Below are 21,974 nucleotides of genomic sequence, written 5' to 3' on the forward strand. Positions count from 1 at the left end.
TCCGAGTTTTGCTTTCCTTTTCGCTTGTTGTTTTTCCCCTTCTTGTTCTCTTCTTCCTTCTTAACATCCGCTTCCACTGTCTTGGCACCCTTCTTATTGCCATGATCGTATAGTTTCTTGGCCAGTCTCTTGGCGCTGTCAAATGTCTCAGGGTTTGCCGCAATGACATTCCCTTGGATAGGTGCAGTCAATCCCCAGATAAACCTCTCAATATTTTTCCCTTCTAAGGTGATCATTCCGGGACACAGAAGAGATAGCTCACTAAACTGGGATATGTATGCGTCGATATTGGAGTTTTGGACCGTGAGGTTCCACAACTCTTGTTCCATCTTCTGAATCTCACCTCTAGGACAGTATTCTGCTAGCATCATCTCCTTCAGCTCTTCCCAGGGCATCGCGTTCGCCACCGGGAGTGTCATGGCCTCTATGTGGCCATTCCACCAGGAGAGAGCTTGGTCAACGAACGTGCAGGCTGCGAACTTGACCTTACACTCATTCGGACACCCGCATATTTCAAAAACAGACTCTACTTTCTCAATCCATCTCTTCAGGGCTATGACGCCTCTTGTCCTATTGAAGGTACGAGGTTTGGCGTTGGCGAAGTCCTTGTAGGTGCATGTTCGAGAGACTCCGTGGGTTGTCCCTTGATTGGTGCTCCTGGCTCCCTGCCCGTTGCCTTCTCCGTTGTTTCCATTGCGAATCTGCGCAAGTGTTGCAGTGACTGCAACAGACACTGCTGCCTGGAATGCAACCGAGTTTATCTCAGGTGGGGTCGGTGTTGCGTTGTTTCCACGGTTGGGTCTTTGAGGCATCTTTCTTTCATGGAATGGAAAGATGTTGAGTGCCTATGTTTTTTTGCGAGTTTGTGATCCTATAGACTAGGCGTATAGTGTGTGTATTTAAGTAATTTCATGCATTAACATAAAACAAGAAAGTAAAACACATAGCAGATAACAATGTCATGATAAAACATAAAGCATTTTCATTAATACTAATAGTTTTGATACATGAAAATTTGCCAAAAGGCATACAGTACATGGAAATATAAAATCTGGCAGCATGACGACTCTATGAGTAGTGTGGTCACTTAAACATAGAGTCGATAGTACATAGCATAGATCACATAACATAATACTGACGAAAGATACGTATGGTCCTAGTCATGGTGGGATGTGTCAGGGGGTGGTGCTGAGGAAGTGGATGCTCCCTGAAGGCGAGCCACCTATTGCTCCGCATCTCAGAGTCGAGTCTCCCACCTCACCTGCCTCATGTGGAACTCTCGGATAACCTCTCGCGTTTCCTGCTCCGCCCGCTTAACCCTAGTCCGCATCTGGTGCATCTGATCGGTGGTGCTCTGAGCCAGATCGCCGGTATCCCTCAATCGTCTCACCACGACTGGAAGATCTCAATCAGCCGGTCCTCCCTCCCTCCAGTCATAGAACTCACGTTCCATGTCAAACGGGGGTCGCTGTCCCTCTTGCCTGCTCCATCTCTAAATGTCGATACCCCAGGGAGGTGTAGGGCCACTCGGGCCCATTCGGTGAGCCGGCACCCTCACTGGGTATGGTGGGTTGATGACTTCGGACTCTGCGTCCGAATCATCATCGTTGTCGTCACCAGACTCTTCTTCACCATCGTCTGCCACGAGTTCCGCAGGTCCCTCTTCAGGCTCCTCTTCAGGTTCTTCGTCGGATTCCTGTAGCCATCCGTTATTTCCCTGATTGGGAAAGTAGGGATCTCCAGGGTGGTGGAAACCAGCCATACTGACTACACGAGAGTGCATATATAAGTCATATTTTAATTACTCTCATAGTATTTTTAATTATTTGTGTTTGGGTTCTCTAGAGTTATTGGAGAGTGGGGTAGGCTTGTGGATTCATTTCCCGCTGTGATTACTCCCGAACACATGTTGGTCATATTCTGAATAAATATAGTTGATCAGGCTATATTTATCCCTAATATGACTACATAACTGCCCAGGTTTAATCATAGTGTTCAATCTCCTCTAGAAGCTTTTATTAGATGTTGTTAGATTATTATCCTAGTATGCGCACATAAGTGTGAAACTTTTATTTTGTTCAGAGTTATTTAGTCCCATTGTGTTTATAGTTGCATATGATGTATGGTTAGATATGATAGTTCACTATAAACATTGCTCTGATACCAACCTATCACACCCCCGAACCAGACGGCGGAAACGTCCGGGGGCTCGTGTGACTAACAATTGAATAATCATCACAATGAATATACATGAAACATAACACATTCATCATCAACATTACATATTACAACCATCATTGTTCACATCAAGTACATTGTTAAAATACATAAGTTCAAATTGTTACGATAAGTGATGTTACATAAAACAAAACCATACACACTTGCATATCTTCCAGCTTAACGATTACCTGAGAATACAAGTTATTTTGAAAACGGTCAACATATATAATGTTGGTGAGTTCATAAGTATATTTGAGTAAAAGTCTTTGTATCTTTCATAAAAACCCAGAAAATCCGATATTTTCTGTAAAATGTCGGAAAATGATGTGAAAATCAAGTATAAATGCATGTGTGAATTTCATAGTTATAACTTATATGAGTGTAGTTTAGATTCATTGTATTTTGAATAAATGATAATTGTATATGAATAATTTCTCCAGAAAATCCGATATTTTCTGTTTTATAACATCGTCTAGATTCTTGTATCGTTAAATAAGTCGTTTTGCATTGACACAATTAAAGAGTTTATCTTTAAAAGTTTAAACTTTTGGTATTGAATCCCTATATGAGCCGTTATAACCATGCATGATAATGACTAGGTCGCCCGTCTTGGTATTTTTCCAAATGTCGGTCTTGCTAAGGATTTTGTCGCCCTAGACTGGCCTAGTCTAGCTGTAGCGAACAGCTAAGGCGTGGGGGGTCACCTCGTATAGATCTATACACAAACTCCCGCTTTCCTAACAGGAAACTCTGATTATAACTACATGCTACGATTGTACACTCGGAGGTGCCAACCGACATGTCTCACTAGATTCTCAACCCCTTTTTGTTCTATGTTTAATGTTTACGTATATGTGGTATGTTTTTGTATTCGAAAGGTACATATATAAGTATACGAAGTTTAATGATTACGCAAAGGTATAGTTACGGCCTACTAACATGTGAAATTTCCATTCCAAGCCCTATTAGCACGTAATTAGACCACAAAGGCCCAATAACATGTAAAAGGGTAATTTAGGCCCAATAGACATGTAAATGGGCCACAAAAGCCCAATAACATGTATTCCATACTTAGGCCCAAATTAACATGTAAGTGGGTCGCAAGACCCAATAAACACATCATGGAAAACATTGGGCTCAATATACACTTAATTGGGCCCTTAGGGTCCAATGGCCAAGTAACGTGTATATTAGGCCCAATAAATAGTTATCGACAAATTCCGTTCGTTTGTATTATTCCGTTGTTTGTTTTAGCTCGGAGTTTAATAGATTGATGATAAAAATCCTCTTTTCGTAAAAACGACGTTTTTGGCCAATAATCCTCCAATTTTTAATTAAAGTCCAAAGTTTTGTAAAAATGACACTTTAGTCCATAATTTATAAAAATTTGCAATTTTGTCCCGAATGTCTAAAAATTTACGGTTTTAGCCCAAAAAGTTATATTTTCACATTTAGAACCCTGTTTTGCAGAAAAGTGCATTTTCAGCCCCTTGTTTGTAAAAGTTTACACTTTCGGCCCAATTTTGGAAAATTTTACATTTTTGGTCCAATTTGAAAATAAATGCTATTTTCACCCCTAAATTTAGTTTATTTACATTTATGACTCAAAATTTGGCCAAATAACATTTTTAACCCCAAAACTTCATTTTTTCGCAAATTGGGTCCAAAACCGTGAGGCCCAAAAGTTTTGGCCCATTAAGCTTAAATTTGCATTTTTGGCCCTTTTCAAAGTATGTTTAACATAAAAACACCTTTTTATACATGTAGGATCTGATTGGCTCTTATAAAAACATAAATGTCACCTTTTGCCCTTATCTTTTGTTTTCTTGACAATTTTGACCTCTAACAAGGTTTTTGTTGAAATCTTTTGTGTCTTAAACATGTAATCACTTTTGGCTTGATAATGTGATGTATATAATGTCACAGTTCATAGAAATTTGCTAAATAATACTTAATATTTCGATATTTACTAAGATCTAACACATTATTACCAAATAAGCCAAGAATTCACACAAAACATGCACATAACACATATATCTACACATTTTACTTGCATTCTCCCCCAAAAATCATATGAAAACCGAAAACAAGGGGGGTATGAACTCATCTTTGCTTGATGTTTCGGTTTTTGAAGAAGAAGTGGGAAGGATTTTTGGGCTTAGCACACCTGTGTTGAGGATCTCGAGTTTATGAAGCTTCTAAGGTGTGATCATGGAATAAAAACCATGTAAGAAGGAGTTTCTCATATTAAGATGAAAGAAGATACTTGTGTTTGACAATAACTTACCAAATATTTGAATGACTTGATGAAGATCCTTATAACCCTAGCAAAATTTTGAGATCTTGGAGGAAGAAGGTGAATGATTCTTGAGAGTAATAGAGAGATTTTGATGTAGTGTGTGTGTGTGTTGTGGCTCTCGGCCGAGAGTAGAAGAAGAGAGGGGAGAGAGGTAGTGAGGTGACTAGCATTGATGTATGGGGGTCCTTGCATGGATACATGATGAACAAAATGGAGGTGACACCTCCAAAGTCAACCCTCCCCCCCCCCCCCCCCCAATTTCACTTCTTTTCTTTTTTTTTGTTTTATACATGGGCCGAAATTTTGGGCCAAGAAGAAAGGGTGGAGTAGTTTGGGCCCATTAACTTTAGTTAGGATCTTTGGGTCCTAAACATAAAATTTTTCGGCCTATTGGGCTCTTGGAAGCATTCACGACCCAAATAGAATAAAAAGAATGGGCTTATGGCTCACTAAGGTTAAATGGATTAGTTATGGCCCAATAAGGCCCATTAGGGTTAGAATGAATCATTCTAGACCCAAATGGTCCAAAATGTTTTAGATTTATGAATTGGGTCCAATTAGGATCCAATTAGGGCTTTTAAGTCCAATAAAGTTGAATTGGGTGCTTATTGGTCCATCAGGCCCAATAAGAAATTTCTAGTCCAATATGGACTCAAACCGGGATTCTTAGGGTTTTTAGACTCTTTGTTGAACATAATTGATGAATCTAAATGAGCATTGAGTGAGAATTTACTTAGAGTGCGTTTTTTACAATAGATGAACGGTTACATAGGAATAGAATTTCCTAGCTAAAATGCTAGTTGTGACAATTTTGGTGTATTAAAGTTTAGATCTTGAAAGATTTTGGTATTATTATGGATAAAGTTGGAAACTTTATCCCTCTAGGCATCTTGTTGATTCATATCTGAAAGTGGGAGACTTGGACTTAATGGATTATGTAGCACCCGGTTCCTGGTACGTACTTTCATTCAAGTAATTATAACATTTTGGTCTGGAACTCGGCGAGTTGAAGGTCCAACTCGTCTAGTAGAATCGACTTTGGACACGCGAATTTAGTGACCTACTCGACGAGTCGGCAAACCGACTCGACGAGTAGGCGATGTTCGGACAAAACCCTAATCTAAGGGATTGCACCCTATTTAAACATCTCATTCAGCCTCCCTTCGTCCCTATTGCTCTCAGAACTCTCCATATCAAACCCTAATCGTTTGTGTAAAGATCTAAGGGCTTTGTGGTGGTTTTTGGTGATTTTGGAACATAAGAAGGAACAGAAAGGCTTGAGGAATCAAGAGGAGGCCAGAGGAGTTCAAGTTTGTGCACCCTCTGCAGTTCTTTAGAGGTATAAAGCTGATACCTTGCTCTTTCATGTTTTAGATCCCTTTTTGGGGTGATTTAGGGCTTTTAGTATCCGTTCTTGGTGACCAATCATGAGTGCAAGCATGATTAGGGGCTAAGACTTCAGATCCAAGGTCTTTAAGGGGTTACAAGGCAGAAAGGGACTGATTTTGGAGCCTTGGAGAGCCCCATGCATCTTAAGAGTCTCATTTAGGTCCATTTGAGCTCATAGTCCCATGCATGCACGTAAAGTTTGTAACTTTACATGCTAGATCGATCTTAGAAGCCTAGATCTATCTTTTGGTCAAGTGTTGTACAACAGAAATAGAGAAATGAGACTTGGTCTTTCTTGACTCGACGAGTCATTCTTGGGACTCGGCGAGTCCATGACTTGACTCTCCTTTTCTGTTATGGTTCGAAGGAACCCAGTGAGTGTTAGAGTGGTCTTAGAGGGGTCCGGGGGAGTGACCCAACGCATTGGACTTAGCCATAGACCTGGAAATCATAGGACTCGACGAGTGTATGAACAGACTCGGCGAGTCCAAGGCAATCCCCCAACTTTCGAAGATGAACTCGACGAGTTGTTCATACAACTTGGCGAGTCAAGGGCAGGACTTTTTCATAGGATGGAGATGAACTCGATGAGTTGTTCATACAACTCGGCGAGTCGGATGAAGGTTCATCCGGGGTTGTTTTAGAAGGAGAACTCGTCGATTCGTTGCCAAACTCGACGAGTAGAGGCGTGAAGAAGGACAGATGAAAGGATAGGGACTCGACGAGTTGGCGGCCCAACTCGGCGAGTCGGGTCAACTGGAAGTTGACTTTGACTTTGACTTGGTCAGGGGTAAAATAGTCATTTTTCCCAAAGAGTAGTTATCAGTGTCTGATTAAGTGTTTTATGGACTTATAGCCGGAGGATCACCGGAGCAGCAGTCAGGCATCTGCCGATCAGCTTTTCAGCAGTCAGCCTTACGAGGTGAGTTACTTTCCAGTAGGGGTGGGTCTAAGGCCACAATGCCGACCCACCAACAGGGATATTTAGTAGATAATTGTCTTTGTGATAATTATCTTGGTTTGATTATGTGACTTGGTCATGAGATATGATTGCATAATATGAACGCTGTGTTAGTGGTAGTGACAGGGAATAGTCTTTCCCTAGCATAGGTCGTTAGGACCAATGGGTAGGTCAGTACCCCGATATGCCTGATTGTATGTTTATATCTTGCTATTGTATGCTAGTGGTAGGGGTGAAATAGTCCCCAGTTACCGGTTGAAAGATACCGGTTGAAAGATACCGATGACAGTTACCGGTTGAAAGATACCGATGGCGGATACCGGTTGAAAGATACCGATGATAGTTACCGGTTGAAAGATATCGATGGTAGTTACCGGTTGAAAGATACCGACGATATTATATGTTATGCGGTATGATGGGGGAACTCACTAAGCTTTGTGCTTACAGTTTTTGGTTGTGGTTTCAGGTACCTCTTCGTCGAAGGGGAAGGAGCCGGCGGTGTAGGAGCGCATCACACACATGATTTCCGCACAGAGTTTTCTGGGATTGTACTCTGATTTTTATTACTTTCGATGTTATGGTTTTCAGACACGCTGCTATGGTTTTTAAAAAAAAGTGATATGACATTGGCAATATTTGGTAAACTATGTTATGAATTACTTATTTAAAAATGAAATTTTTGGCCTCGAAATTTGGGATGTTACAGATTAAGTTGAGAAAGATGTATTTTAGGTCCCTTTGAGACTTAAAGTCTACATATTGATGGTTTGGACCTTCCTAATGGATAAAGTTAGAAACTTTATCCATTTAGACCTTGGAAAGGATCAGATCTGAGTTTTGGAGCTCTAGAAATCTGAAGAAAATGGATTAAGCTCGTTTGAGCTGTTCAGAACAGTCCCCAAACTTTATCCATTTAGACCTTGGAAAGGATCAGATCTGAGTTTTGGAGCTCTAGAAATCTGAAGAAAATGGATTAAGCTCGTTCGAGCTATTCAGAACAGTCCCCACGGCGTGGCCTTTGGCTGCCACAGCATGGCGACTGTTTTGACATTTTGTGCCCACGATGTGGCCAAGGAAGGCCACAACATGAAGGGTTGTTGTTGGCAATTATGACCTTAGCTTTGATCGTTGACATTTTGACCAGTTTGACTTTTGGTCAGACTTGGGTAGAATTGAGTTTTTGACTAAGGGATGGTGTCGGTTTGGTTTTAGGAAGCTTGGGTTGGCCGTTCTGATGCTGAGGTAGCTGTTGGGCTTCTGTTGAGTAGTTCAGGTGAGTTTCTTCACTGTACTCGTTGGTCGAAGGCACCAATGTCGGCCCACTGGATTATGTTTGTAGGATGCTAGCTGTCTTTGTGACTCTTGCATGTGTATATATGTTTTATATGGGTGGGGCTCGTTATGCTGTGGGCGGGGACCGTATGAAATTTGGGTGGGGCCCCTTATGCTGTGGGCGGGGCCCGTATGCAATTTGGATGGGGACCATTATGCTGTGAACGGGGCCCATATGTAATTTGGGCCGGGCCCGTATGCAGTTTGGGCGGGGCTAGTTTATATGTATGTTGTATGTGGTACTTTGGGGAAATTATTAAACTTTGTGCTTACGATTTATATTTAAAATGTTTTTAGGTACTTTTGGTTTCAAACGGAAGGGCCCGATTTGATCGCACTGCATCCCCTGGAGATTTATTTCTCATTGACTGTTTATGATTTTACTTTGATGTTTTGAGAATACTTTTATTTTAATCGTCTTTTGGGATAATGAATGGATGGTTTTTACTTATTTAAAATCAAATTTTTACTCGGAAATTTTGGGACGTTACACAATGAGGCGTTTTAGGGAGTTGTGAAGGACAAACCAAAATGGCTTAATCTAAAAAGTGCTGACGATTACGCAAGCATGTCCAAACGAAGCAAAACTTCCGAGTTAACCCACAATCAATCTTCTGATGTGCGTATCACTGAGATTGACCTCAACAACGACGGTCCATATGAAGCTCCAACTCATCCTATAGGACGCGAAAGAGCAAAAAGAAAGCTAAAAAGGAGCACAAAGTTCATTGAGTGAAGTGGAGGAGATAAGAAACGACATCAAAGGAATGGACGTTAAGCTCGCGGGTTTTTTGGAATTGGAAAAGGAAAAAGAAAAGAACTGTGCGCTAAAGCTTTTCTTAAACCCAAGAAAGGACTTGTCCGAGGAGGATTGTTAGATTTTTAACAATGCAAGGAAGGATATTGTTAAACAATACAACTGAGATAAGTCGTAGTATTTTTATGTCTTAAATGTAGTTTTAATTTATATTTTATGTCTAGTAGTAATTGTGTCATTCAATAAATGAATGAGGTGACAAGTCTATGTGTCATTCAATAAATGAAACTCTATCATTATGAGATGCCTAATTTGCAATTGATTTGGAGTTCAATGACCATTGAACTCTTCAATGAGAAAAAAAAAATTAATTGTTAAATATTTACTATAAATCATATTTTATAACATTCTATTGAACTTTGTAGAGTTCAATGCATTGTAAGAAAAAATTTTGATAGAGTTGTATGAATTGTAGAAAGATGATGTGACAATCCATTGAAATTTATAGAGTTCAATGCATTGTAGATACCCTAAGTTTAGTTTAATGGCAATAAGGGATGAAAAAATATGGAAGGCGTATGAAGAATTAAGGATTGCTTTGGGAATTAACTTGCGTGGGATGCAATCTACATGATGGTTAATATGGAAAGCATGAGTTTTATATAATTGTGAAGGAATTTTTGCATGTAATGTCCAATGTGGGATAAGTTGCATGTAATTTTTGGATTCCGACAACTTCATTACTCCAACTTCCCATATGATTTTGACATTGATAACGATATAATTGGCAAAAACATAAAATACGAAAGTTGTAAATAATTTTCTTTATTTTCTGCAACAACTTGAATCATGTTAATTGAAGCATCGAGAAATGAATATAATCAAAACAATAACGCATGGTTAATCTGACAACACCATTTTTGCTCATCACTTTGTTTGTTTCGTCTAACGTGTTTACGCCCTTTGGCCTTCAATTTTTGAAATTCTTCATCAAATTTCATCATTTACCTTCGGTCATCAACTTGGCCTTTCTAGCTTCTCGGTCCAACATCATTTCCATAGTTTTTCGTTGTTTTCCGCATTTACAAAAATAAATCAAACAAACATCAAAGCAAAACTATTCCCAAGTACTAAATCGGATGTTTTGTAGTTAAATAAATTGAAGTTAAAGTGATACAAAAGCAATCGATCAATAAGGAAAATAATAGACCAAGAAGACGAGGAAGTTCATAATTTCGCCAAACAACAACATATTTTGCAAGATATGTTAAAATAAGTCATTAATCTTATGTTGTTCCACATACCTTTCACGAAATTGTTTTAGGTCATTTAATAACTGTATTTTTTTTAGTTTAACCTAATTATATGCTTGAATATTACTTTTTAGAATTATTTCAAAATTTTGTAGAAATTTCGTTATTTTGTTTTTACAAGTTATTTTACTTGTTTGTCAAAGATCTCGTGATTTACACAATGACAATCATGCCATTAGTTTTTAAACTTAAGCAGTTACTTTAGCTGTTGAGGGACTGACTTTAGCTCACTGATCCGATGTGATTGAATTCCCTAGGAAAGAAGGCAACTAGGTGAGGGTGAAGGGCAAGGAATGCGAGAACAAGGGATGATAGTTTTCTTATTTAATCCCATAAAAGCACAATAACAATCATGCCATTATTTGTATTTGTATTTTTTTTTAAATTTCAACATCAATGAACGTTAATTTTTCTAAAATCGAATCTTACCTCTCAAGATTTCATTTTCTTGGTCCTGTAAACCAAACTCGTGTGTCATATTCAAGTCTTGTGTCCGAAAAGACAAGCCTTTAAGGCCGCGTATTAAAAATCATTGGGTTCAAAACATTATAACTAATGATTACATAAGGGTCAAAACATTATAACTAGGATTTGCCAAACTCTTTAATTTTTTGTCATTTACAAGACATGGGTTGCCATTGTTTGTCACTTTTTTTTCGAAAATTATTTAATATTAAAATTTCAAATTTCAAACGTATTATTTTTATAAAACCTAAAGATTCATTTTATGAAAACTAAAATTACAACAAAAAAACATATAATTTAAAATGATAGCACACATAAAAAAAAACAAAAAATTTAAAATTACAAAGTCTCAAAATTTAAAACAAGAAACTTAGAAATTTAAATAACGAAACCAAGATATTTTTTTTTTTTGCAATCCTTTCTTTGGCCTTTATCGCCAACTTTTTTTCGCGCCCGGTAAGATTGCTAGTGTTCCTTGTTAAGATCGCCATGACATAATTTTTTTCTTTTTCTTGTGCAACCATCAAATATTGCTCCAACGTCGAATTCACGCTGTCCATTTTCGTTGTCAGATGCTCGATGTCTCCCGAGTCACTTGTCGTCGCTTTTCCCTTTTGCTCCGCTTTGTCTCTTCGCATGGGACGAGTGACTCTTGCAACCTCAAAAAGTTCCTCTTCATTGAGGTCAATCCCGACATGCGCACCGGACGATTGACTATGTATTGTTTCAGAAGTTTTGGTTCTTTTAGAAGAACCACCCGTGAACGTTTCAGAAGTTTCGATGTCTTTCCATTTTTTGACATCTTCACGATATTCCACACATGTAGAAATTTAAAATTCGCCCATTTATGTCTCCGGTAAAGTGCAAGAGCTTTTTGTAAAATTGCGTCGTCATTTGCACCACTTTGCCATTGCCGCTTGACAGACGAAACACCACGTTAAAATCTATCACGACTTTGTTGGCGTTTTTCCACTTTGAGTAAATTTGGTCCTTTTTCTTGTAGTCTCTAAACTTTATTTCCGCAAGAAAATGCCTAGTAATTTTCTGGAAAAGAGTAAGACAATATTGGTAAAGGAAATAAAAGATATCATACGATTTTAGATTATTTATTTCCTTCCTTATGTATTTTAACTTTGGTATTTTCCCTTTTATTGTTGGGGGTTTGTTTTGTCTTTCATATATATTACAAAGATCTGTTTTACATCTTTGTGCATTCAATCAATAAAATAGAAAATTGGTTCTCGTCCTATAATTTTCATGGTATCAGAGCAGGTTATTTAAGCCTTTCCGGTGACCATGGCGGGAGAGAAAGGAGGAGATGGCAGCAAGAAGGTGGATGATGGAGAGACGATTGATGTCAACTCGCCTCTCTACGTTCATCCTTCTGAATATCCAAAATAGGTCCAGGTGAACGACATGTTAAACGATAACAATGATAACGAATGGAAGCAGGAGATGGTGAATTTCCTGCTTGCGAAAAACAAGATGGGGTTGGTCGACGGCACCATCAAGAAACTTGAATCAACGTCACATCTACACTCTGCGTGGGTACGTGCAGACGCAATGATCAAAGGATGGTTAACAGCCGCGATGGAGAAAGAGATCCGAACAAGCGTACGATACGCAAACACCTCAACAGAAATCTGGAGAGATTTAGAGGAACGGTTCGAAAAGGAAGGAGCACCTCGCACCTATGAATTGAAGCAAACCCTAAACTCCATGCGGCAAGAAGGTACCACTGTTTCCACTTATTACACCAAGCTTCGATCCATCTGGGATGAACTCCAAATGGTTCTTCCTACTCCTCGTTGTAAGTGCAGTGGGTGTGATTGCAATATTGGGAAACAACTAAATGAAGTGAAAGAGAAGGAGAAGGCGTACGGATTTTTGATGGGACTTGACGAAGATTTTGCGGTTATACGCACCCAGATCTTAGCCATGAAGCCGACACCATCGTTGGGGACTATCTACCACCTGGTGGCAGAAAACGAACAACAGAGGGCAATCACGGGAGGATCGAAAAGAGCCAGCGCTGAAGCATCAGCTTTCCAGGCTAATTACAACTCGCAAAGAGGGTACCAACAACATCAAGGGAAACAAAACACGTAGGTGACAAATAAAACAACACACAAGGCCACAAAATCAGAACTCGACAAGAAAGAAAAATGTACATTCTGCCAGAGAGAGGGTCACAACAAAGAAGGATGTTTCAAGATCGTTGGGTACCCGGAATGGTGGTCGGGCAAGAAAGATAAACCGAGACCTAAAGCTGCTTGCGTAGAGATGGCGTCGGCCGTCGAGTCCTATACCAGGCCTGACAGATGAACAATATCGTTTATTTGTCACTCACTTCAAAGAGAACGGAAACATGGCAGGCAATGAAAATCAACCAAGGGCAAACATGGCAGGTAAAGATCTCACATGTGATGGTTGGGTTGTTGATTTGGGGGCAACTGAACACATGACTTGTAGAAGTGACTTCCTGCAGAATAATACTCAAAACCCTAAAGGGGCACCTGTTATCATTCCTAATGGGGATAAGGTGCCTGTCATGGGAGAAGGTGAGCATACTCTACCAGGAGGTGTTAAGATAAAAGGAGTTTTGTTTGTTCCCAGTTTTGATTATAATCTTCTTTCAATCAGCAAACTTGCAGATGATCTTAATTGTGTTGTTACTTTTTTCCCTGGTTTTTTTGTTACACAGGAGTTGGGGACGAAGCACTTGATTGGAGCGAGTAACCGGGTTGGAGGACTATATCGAATGGGGACAATGAATATGAACAAAGCCCTGATGACCATTTTTGATGTATGGCACAAGAGACTAGGTCATCCATCAACTAAGAAGATTTCACACTTAGACTTTATTCATGTTTCAAAGGACAATCATATGTGTGATGCTTGTTTTAAAGCCAAACACACACGCCTTCCTTTTCCTACTAGTGAATTAAAAACACTTGCATGTTTTTGATTTGATACATTGTGACGTGTGGGGGAAATATAGAACCCCGTCCATGAATAAAGCTTATTACTTTCTTACTGTAGTAGACGAATTTAGTAGGGCTGTATGGACCTTTTTGCTACAACACAAACATGAGGCGAGCACATGCCTTATAGACTTCTGCAAAATGGTCAAAACGCAATTTGGAGTTCAAATCAAACGCATACAGACTGACAATGGGGGAGAGTTTGTGTCAAACAACATGAGAGATTTATATGCTCAAGAGGGCATCGTTTTGGAGACGTCTTGTCCACACACCCCACAACAAAATGGGGTGGTGGAACGCAAGCATCGACACTTGCTTGAAACCGCTCTTGCCCTACGTTTGCAAGCTAACTTACCAAAGACTTTATGGGGAGAATGTGATTTAACAGCGACTTATGTCATCAATAGAATGCCCTCGAAAATTCTGCATGGGGCCACGCCTTATGAGGTCCTGTTTAAACAAAAAACCCTCATACAAACACATGCGGGTGTTTGGTTGCTTGACCTATCATCGGAATATAGACACCGGGGGAGACAAGTTCGAGTAGCGTGGTAAACCTGACATCTTTGTTGGTTACCCACCGGGCACCAAAGGTTACAAAATATATGATTTGGAGAGTAGAAAAATAGTCATTTCACGGGATGTTCGATTTCTTGAAAACGACTTTCCCATGAACCATGCCAAACCCGATGAACAAATGCGACATGAGGACCTATTTCAGCTTGACGAGAAAACAAAAATACTTCAATTCCTAATAATGTTATGTCATCTGACGTTGACATTGAGGATGGAGTGGTAACTAATGAGCCAATGGAATCTGTGTCTGACCAAGTTACTGATGAGACCACCGCACATGTTGAAACACAAACTGATGATATAAACATCACGTCAAGTCCAGATGCAACTAGAGCTCCGAGAATGAGAACACAACCAGTCCGATTCCAAGACTTTGAAGTTCGTCTTCCCCCATCGATCAGTCATCCTCCACCTGCCGCCAATCGAATTGCTTCCACGGTACATCCCCTCTCTCGTTATGTTACTGATAATAAATTCACTCGTTCTCACAGAGCTTTCTTAGCGGCCATTGTTACAAACAATGAACCAAAAACCTTTAAGCATGCAGCTCATGATCCAAGGTGGAGAGATGCAATGAAGTCTGAAATCAAGGCTTTGGAGGATAATGAAACGTGGTATCTCACAGATCTTCCAAAAGGAAAAAGGGCGATTGATTCAAAATGGATATACAAGATTAAGTACAAACCCAATGGTGATATAGAGCGATACAAAGCTCGTATTGTTGCAAAAGGGTATACACAATTGGAGGGTGTAGATTTTCACGACACCTTCGCCCCGGTAGCTAAACTTGTCACGGTCCGAATCCTCTTAACCATGACAATGAAAAAACAATTGGATAATTCAGTAATTAGACGTGAACAACGCCTTCTTGCATGGCGACTTAGAAGAAGATGTTTATATGCAGATACCACAGGGCTTCAGTAAAGAAGGTGAAACTCGGTTATGCAAATTAATGAAATCACTCTACGGCTTGAAACAAGCAAGTAGGAATTAGTATCACAAGTTCACAACTGCTTTACGTGAACTTGATTTTCAGCAATCTCATGCGGATCACTCACTTTTTATTCATAAGTACAATCACACCTTTGTGGCAGCTCTTATTTATGTAGATGACGTTGTGATTGTTGGTAATGATGCCACCAAAATTGAAAGCACTAAATCCAGTCTACATGCACGCTTTAGTATTAAAGATCTCGGCAGCTTAAAGTACTTTTTAGGTATTGAGGTCTCGAGAACAAAGGAGGGTTTAGTCCTCAGTCAACGTAAATACACCATGGAAATTTTGGAGGACTCAGGCATGCTTGGTTGCAGACCCATCCGGTTCCTCATGGAACAAAACCTCAAGCTTGACAAAGGTGATAAAGAAGAGAGCATAGATGCAAACATGTATCATCGTCTGGTTGGGCGTCTCCTGTATCTTCAAGCGACACGACCAGACATAACTTATTCCGTTAATATCCTCAGTCAGTTTGTGTCAGACCCTAAACAAAGTCATTGGAATGCGGCGCTACATGTCTTGAGGTACCTTAAAACCACGATGGGCCAAGGTATTATTCTTCCACACGATGGTCCAGCAGAATTGGTAGCATATAGTGATTCAGATTGGTTGGGTTGTCCCTAATCTCGTCGTTCCAGAACTGGGTATTTGTTACTCTTAGGTGGTGCTCCGGTCTCATGGAAATCGAAGAAACAGTCTGTGGTTTCACGGTCTTCTGCTGAAGCGGAATATCGTGCCATGGCTACCACAGTGAGTGAGATTCTATGGGTCTGTTGGCTACTTTAGGAACTTGGTGTCTCTATTAACCAACCTACAGCTCTCTTCTGTGACAATGAGTCTGCCCGACATATTGCCCATAACCCAGTTTTCCACGAGCGTACTAAACACGTGGAAATGAATTGTTTCTTTGTTCGTGAAAGGGTGGAGTCCAAAGAAGTCATTCCGGTTTGGACGCACACAAGGAATCAGTTGGCGGATTTGCTTACAAAACCTCTTGGTGGAGATCAGTTGAAGTGTCTTTTGGTCAAGTTGAACATTTTGAACCTTCATGCTCAACTTGAGGGGGAGTAAAGGAAATAAAAGATATCATACGATTTTAGATTATTTATTTCCTTCCTTATGTATTCTAACTTTGGTATTTTCCCTTTTATTGATGGGGGTTTGTTTTGTCTTTCATATATATCACAAAGATCTGTTTTACATCTTTGTGCATTCAATCAATAAAATAGAAAATTGGTTCTCGTCCTATAATTTTCAATTGGTTCTTTCCGACCATTGGATCTTCAGAAACATCTACCCACGCACGAGCCAACAACATTTCTTCCTCCGTAGTCCATTGTCTTGGAGCCGTATTTCCACTTTTTGGGTTTGTCGTAGTCGAATTTCTTCTTGCTCCGAATCCATTTCGGGGATGACTTCGGTTTTGGTGTTAATTGGGGGAATCGGGAAGATGATCAAATAGATTGAAGTCATTTTCCATTTGAGATTGGAGTTGTGATGAGAAGTTCATTTGAGTTTGATTTTGAAATTGTGGTTGGTTTTGAAAGTGAGGTTGGTTTTGAAATTGTGGTTGATTTTAGAATTGAGGTTGGTTTTAAAATTGAGGTCTGTTTTGGACGTGATATGGATAGTAAACACCACCATAGTGTAAATTTGGAGGTGAGTATATCAGACGATCACTTTGGCTTTAGACGAAAGTAGGTGAAGAAGGTGAGAGTGGGTTTGTGTTTTGGGTGTGTCTTTTAGTATTTTTTTGGAGTTTTTGGATTGGAAATTGAAGCTATTTTTTCACAAAAATATTGTTGTTTGAGTGAAAAATTGAAGAAGATAAAGTGGTATAAAATGTGGTATGTAGTAGTTATTTATATATGGGTGAAATGAGGTAAAAATTGATTTTTTTTATTATTTTTTTTGAAAAATAAACAATCAAATTTGATCCAAAAACAGTCAATTTTTTTTTAACATTCCAAACTCTCTCCCTCTCTCTCATCGTTGAGTTTCTACCGAGTTGCTGAGCCGAACTTGGCACGCCGAGTCTACGTTTCCATTGCCGAGTCCTTCGTCGAACCACTCTAACTCAAAAACTTATCGTAAAGGTATAAACTTTTTTCGCATTTAATAAAGGGAAAACTGCAATAAAGTCCCTACATATTGGCCTCATAATCGATTTAGTCCCTATATTTTTTTTATTCAATTAAGTCACAAATACCGGTAATCGTATTCAATTTAACCCTTTGACTCGGTCAACAGGTCATCCAACTTTCAAAAATTACATTTTTGGCCCAGATTTCAAAATTTATTACAAATATGGTCCAAAATTTACACTTTTCGCCCAGATTTTAAATTTTGTTACAAATTTGGTCCAAAAATTACCCTTTTTGCCCAAATTTTAGAATTTTATTATGAATTCATCATAACTTTAGTTTTTTTTACAAATTTTTTTCTCAAAAAATTGTTTCTAATATGTTTTTTCCTTATAAAATCATATTTATACAAAAAAACGTATTTTCACATAAAAATCTTATATTTTCTATATAAAATTTTTTTAACAAGTTTTTTGTTTATGAAATATCTAGTTATAAAATATGTATTTATTAAGTATATATATATATATACAAATCCGTTTTTATAAAAAAAATGTATACAAAAACGTATTTTACAAAAAAGATGTATACAAACACCTATCACCTTTATATATATATATATATATATATATATATATATATATATATATATATATATATATATATATATATATATATATATGCACACAAATAGGTGTGTATCTATATTTTTTTTATAAAATCGTGTTTGTTTATATTTTTTTTTCTATGAAAACGTGTTTGATTAATTTTTTATATAATACGTGTTTGTATACATTTTATAAAATCGTGTTTGTATACATTTTATAAAAACGTGTTTGAATAATTTTTTATATAATGTGTGTTTGTATATATTTTATAAAATCGTGTTTGTATACATTTTATAAAATGTATACAAACACGTATTATATAAAAACTATTCAAACATGTTTTTATAAAAAAATTGTAAACAAACACGATTTTATAAAAAAAATATAGATAAAATAGGTGTGTGTATACATTTTTTTTTGTGAAATACGTTTTTGTATACATTTTTTTTATAAAAACGGATTTGTATATATTTATATACTTAATAAATATCTATTTTTATAACTAGATATTTTATATACAAAAAACTTTTTTACAAATTTTTTATATAGAAAATATAAGATTTTTATGTGAAAATACATTTTTTTTTGTATAAATATGATTTTACAAAGAAAAAGCATATTAGAAACAATTCATTGAGAAAAAAAAGTTGTAAAAAAACTAAAGTTAGGATAAATTCATAATAAAATTCTAAAATTTGGGCAAAAAGGGTAAAGTTTGGACCAAATTTGTAAAAAAATTTAAAATCTGGGCCAAAAGTGTAAATTTTTGACCAAATTTGTATTAAATTTTAAAATCTGGATCAAAAATGTAATTTTTGAAAGTTGGATGACCTGTTGACTGGGTCAAATGGTTAAATTGAATACGATTACCAGTATTTGAGACTTAATTGAATAAAAAAAAATATAGGGAGTAAATCGATTATGACGCCAATATGTAGAGACTTTATTGCAGTTTTTCTTTAAATAAAAAATATTATAAACAAACAAGTAAACAATTTTATTCATCGGTATCCACAATCATGACAACAAGGACCATCGGTTCTTATATAACAACATTCTCAACTCGAGAAATAACATCATCAAGTTTTAATTTATGAGGTTTCTTAAAATCATTAAATTCTATGTTTTCAACATCCGGTTTCTTAAAATTATTGCGCTCTGAAGTGGCAAGGAATTCACCCCAATTATAATTCTCATACTTGGCAGGGTTTCTTTCATCAATCAGCTCTGCAAGTGGCTCCACCACCGTGTAACTTGCAGGGTTGAAGAAAATCGGGATCGAAAATCTTTCTCTTGTGGAATTCACCTTCGCCCTATGCTCCGCACCTTCGTACTTTCCATTGCTCCATACCTATATCAACAACACTAATAATAAGTCCTTCATTCCAAATCAATAATTCAAGCAAAAACAGACCTATAAAGAAACGACACATACAGTCATAATGTCCCCAACATTTACAATAAAGGAATTAGGTGTTGGCTTTACGAAGATCCATTCTCCATCGCTTTTTCGCTTAACTTCCAAACCTCCTACATCATCCTGAGCTAAGATCGTCAAAGCACCGACGTCCTTATGTCGACCAACACCCAGAGCTAGATCAGGAGCTGGGCATGGCGGGTAGTGGTTGATTCGAGCCAAACTGGTTTGATCCTTGGAGAAGAAGGCCTCTAACCGGTTTGAAGGGAGGTTTAAGCTGAGTGAGATCAATTCCAACAATTTGTAAAACAATTTAAGAACTTCTTTAACATATTCTTCAGATGCTTCCCTGAGTTTTCACGAAACGGTTAAACATACTCATCTTGTTAGTAAACATATAGTATGATATATCTTTAGACGTCAAAAATTAAATACCTCAATTCTTCAGGATGATGAGGCCATTGATTAGGATACTTTATGGCATGTTCATCGTTAGATTCATACGAAGAAGCCGGCATCAACGTGGGGGCCTCCACTTTGAAATCGAAAACTTCCTTCCAGTCCCTCACATTTTTTGTCCGCTCCGTATCATAATAACCAAATGGATTCTCTTCGTCTCTCCTCACCTTCTTCTTCTCCTCCACTGGCTGATCAAAGAACCTCTTTGCTGCCGACTCCATCTTTTCACGCACCTCAACGGGAACACCATGGTTGTTTACTTGGAAGAATCCCCAGTTTTTGCACGCGTCATGGACCTGATTCACCAGATCTTCTATCGCACTAGCAGCAGTAGATGAGTTTATGATAGGGGAGAGGTCAATTTGCGGGATTCCTTGGGCTTCAAGTGCTGCAAGTTTAGGTCTGTGTTCAAGCTCCTGGATGAAGGCTGGATCAACTTCCCCCATGGCCGATGAATATATGATGAATTATGAGATTCTATGAATGATGTGTGTATTTAAAAGGTGGTGGTGGCGATGCTTTTTGTTATGAATCTGGACTCCTTTCTGGGCATGATACATGACTGACAATCGCGACTACTCACTTAAAATATATGTAAAATATCCTTGTTTTTTTTTTTTTTTTTTGGTTTACGTAAACAAGTAACCTTTAAGTTCAGAGATTTAAGTAATCGGAACTAGGGCTGAACCCGAACCGGACGCTCAAGTTTGGCCTGTTTAGTTTTTTTAATTTGGGGGCTCAAGCTCGACTCGTTTGGAACCTTATTGTACGGAGCTAGAGATCGGCTCACAAAAAATTATACGGGTTGGGGCTCAGCTTGGGCTTGGGAGTCGTATATGGTATATCTTAATTCCATATGATAGTAATACACACTCGAGTTCAAGTTTATTTAATAAACAAGTCTAATATTAATATTGAGTTCAGCTAAGGCTCGTTTAAAATCAATCTCGATTCGAGCTTTTAACGAATCGATACCCAGTGGCGGTTTTAGGCAGGTCCCGATGTTGCACCGGCAAATCCTACTTTTTCTGTCTGCAGTGGAAAAAATTTCAATTTTTTTTTTACTTATTTTTGATGTATCGGCAACACCTATTTGATCTCGGCAACGCCTACTATGTATTCTTGCGCCCGTCCCTATGAATCCCAAATAGTTTGACTCGACCCGAATTTTTTCTGAAATGTATTGTAATATATAAATATCGAAAATCATTTAATTAGATAAAAATATTAATTAAAGTGTTGTAAAGATAACATATTTAACACATTTATTGTTTCAAAACACAGAAATAAAAGATGAAAAGTGATCATTTTTGTGTGTGTGGGGTGGGGTATCATAAGCCATCTCTAATTCTTTATGTTTAATTTGACTCCTTTTCCAACTTAATTGATTCACTCACTACCATAGATTGTTAGATGATTGTTGTGTATTATTGTTGGGTACAAAGTTATCCATGTATGACTTTGTAAATGGTTTGACTATTGTAGACCCACTTGCATGTGGTAAAGTAGCCTTGTGACATGAGAGATATATAGAGAGAGGGACATGTAAACACCTTTATATAAGGTGGGTTCATACCACTTATAGATGTGTGCTTGAGAGATGTAACATTGAGAGTGTTAGTGTGTGTTAATTATGTAGATTTAAATCTAGATCATTTTTTGTAAACACCTTTCATAATCGAATGCATATCTTAAACACTCAAATCACCGTGTTCTTTGTGTGTTCTTTAATTCCGCATGTCAAATCAATGCTCATAATTCACATAAATTATTCTTACCTTTTATTATAACATTCATTTTTTATTTTTTGTAGTCATCCTCTTGATAATAAAATATTTACCATATAATAAAAGAGGAAGCCACCATAAGTTCTCTTTTCCATGTTTCATGGGTTATTATTCCCGCTCATTTCATTCATATCAAATGTTTACCCTTTTACACTTTTCTTTTACTAATTCGCAAATCAGGAATATGTTAACGCTATTACTTATTCGCAACTCAGGAATATGTTAATGCTGTTAAATCTTCTACCCAATAAAAGAATGCTTTTCTAAAACACGTGTCAACTTCTCAACAATTCTTTTCCATGTGTCAGCTTCTCTGCAACTTTTTC

The 21,974-nt window shown here is 37.8% G+C and overlaps 2 protein-coding genes across 2 annotated transcripts; one reads left to right on the plus strand and one right to left on the minus strand.

The window, feature by feature from the left end:
* Positions 1-12,152: 12,152 nt before the first annotated feature.
* On the plus strand, positions 12,153-12,845 carry LOC145105861 (uncharacterized). The gene has a single exon (XM_079042943.1). The coding sequence runs from the start codon at positions 12,153-12,155 to the stop codon at positions 12,843-12,845; it is 693 nt and encodes a 230-aa protein (XP_078899069.1).
* Positions 12,846-18,958: 6,113 nt separating this feature from the next.
* On the minus strand, positions 18,959-20,351 carry LOC145108241 (protein DMR6-LIKE OXYGENASE 2-like). The gene is made up of 3 exons (XM_079045259.1): positions 19,838-20,351; positions 19,421-19,751; positions 18,959-19,336 (listed from the first exon to the last, which is right to left on the minus strand). Exons 1-3 carry the CDS (start codon positions 20,305-20,307, stop codon positions 19,028-19,030), a joined length of 1,110 nt encoding a protein of 369 aa, XP_078901385.1. The 5' UTR covers positions 20,308-20,351; the 3' UTR covers positions 18,959-19,027.
* Between the last annotated feature and the right edge of the window lie 1,623 nt (positions 20,352-21,974).

Source organism: Lactuca virosa, chromosome 4 (genome assembly GCF_052849685.1).
Source record: "Lactuca virosa cultivar CGN04683 chromosome 4, Lactuca_virosa_CGN04683_v6, whole genome shotgun sequence".
In the NCBI taxonomy this organism is placed as follows: Eukaryota; Viridiplantae; Streptophyta; class Magnoliopsida; order Asterales; family Asteraceae; genus Lactuca; species Lactuca virosa.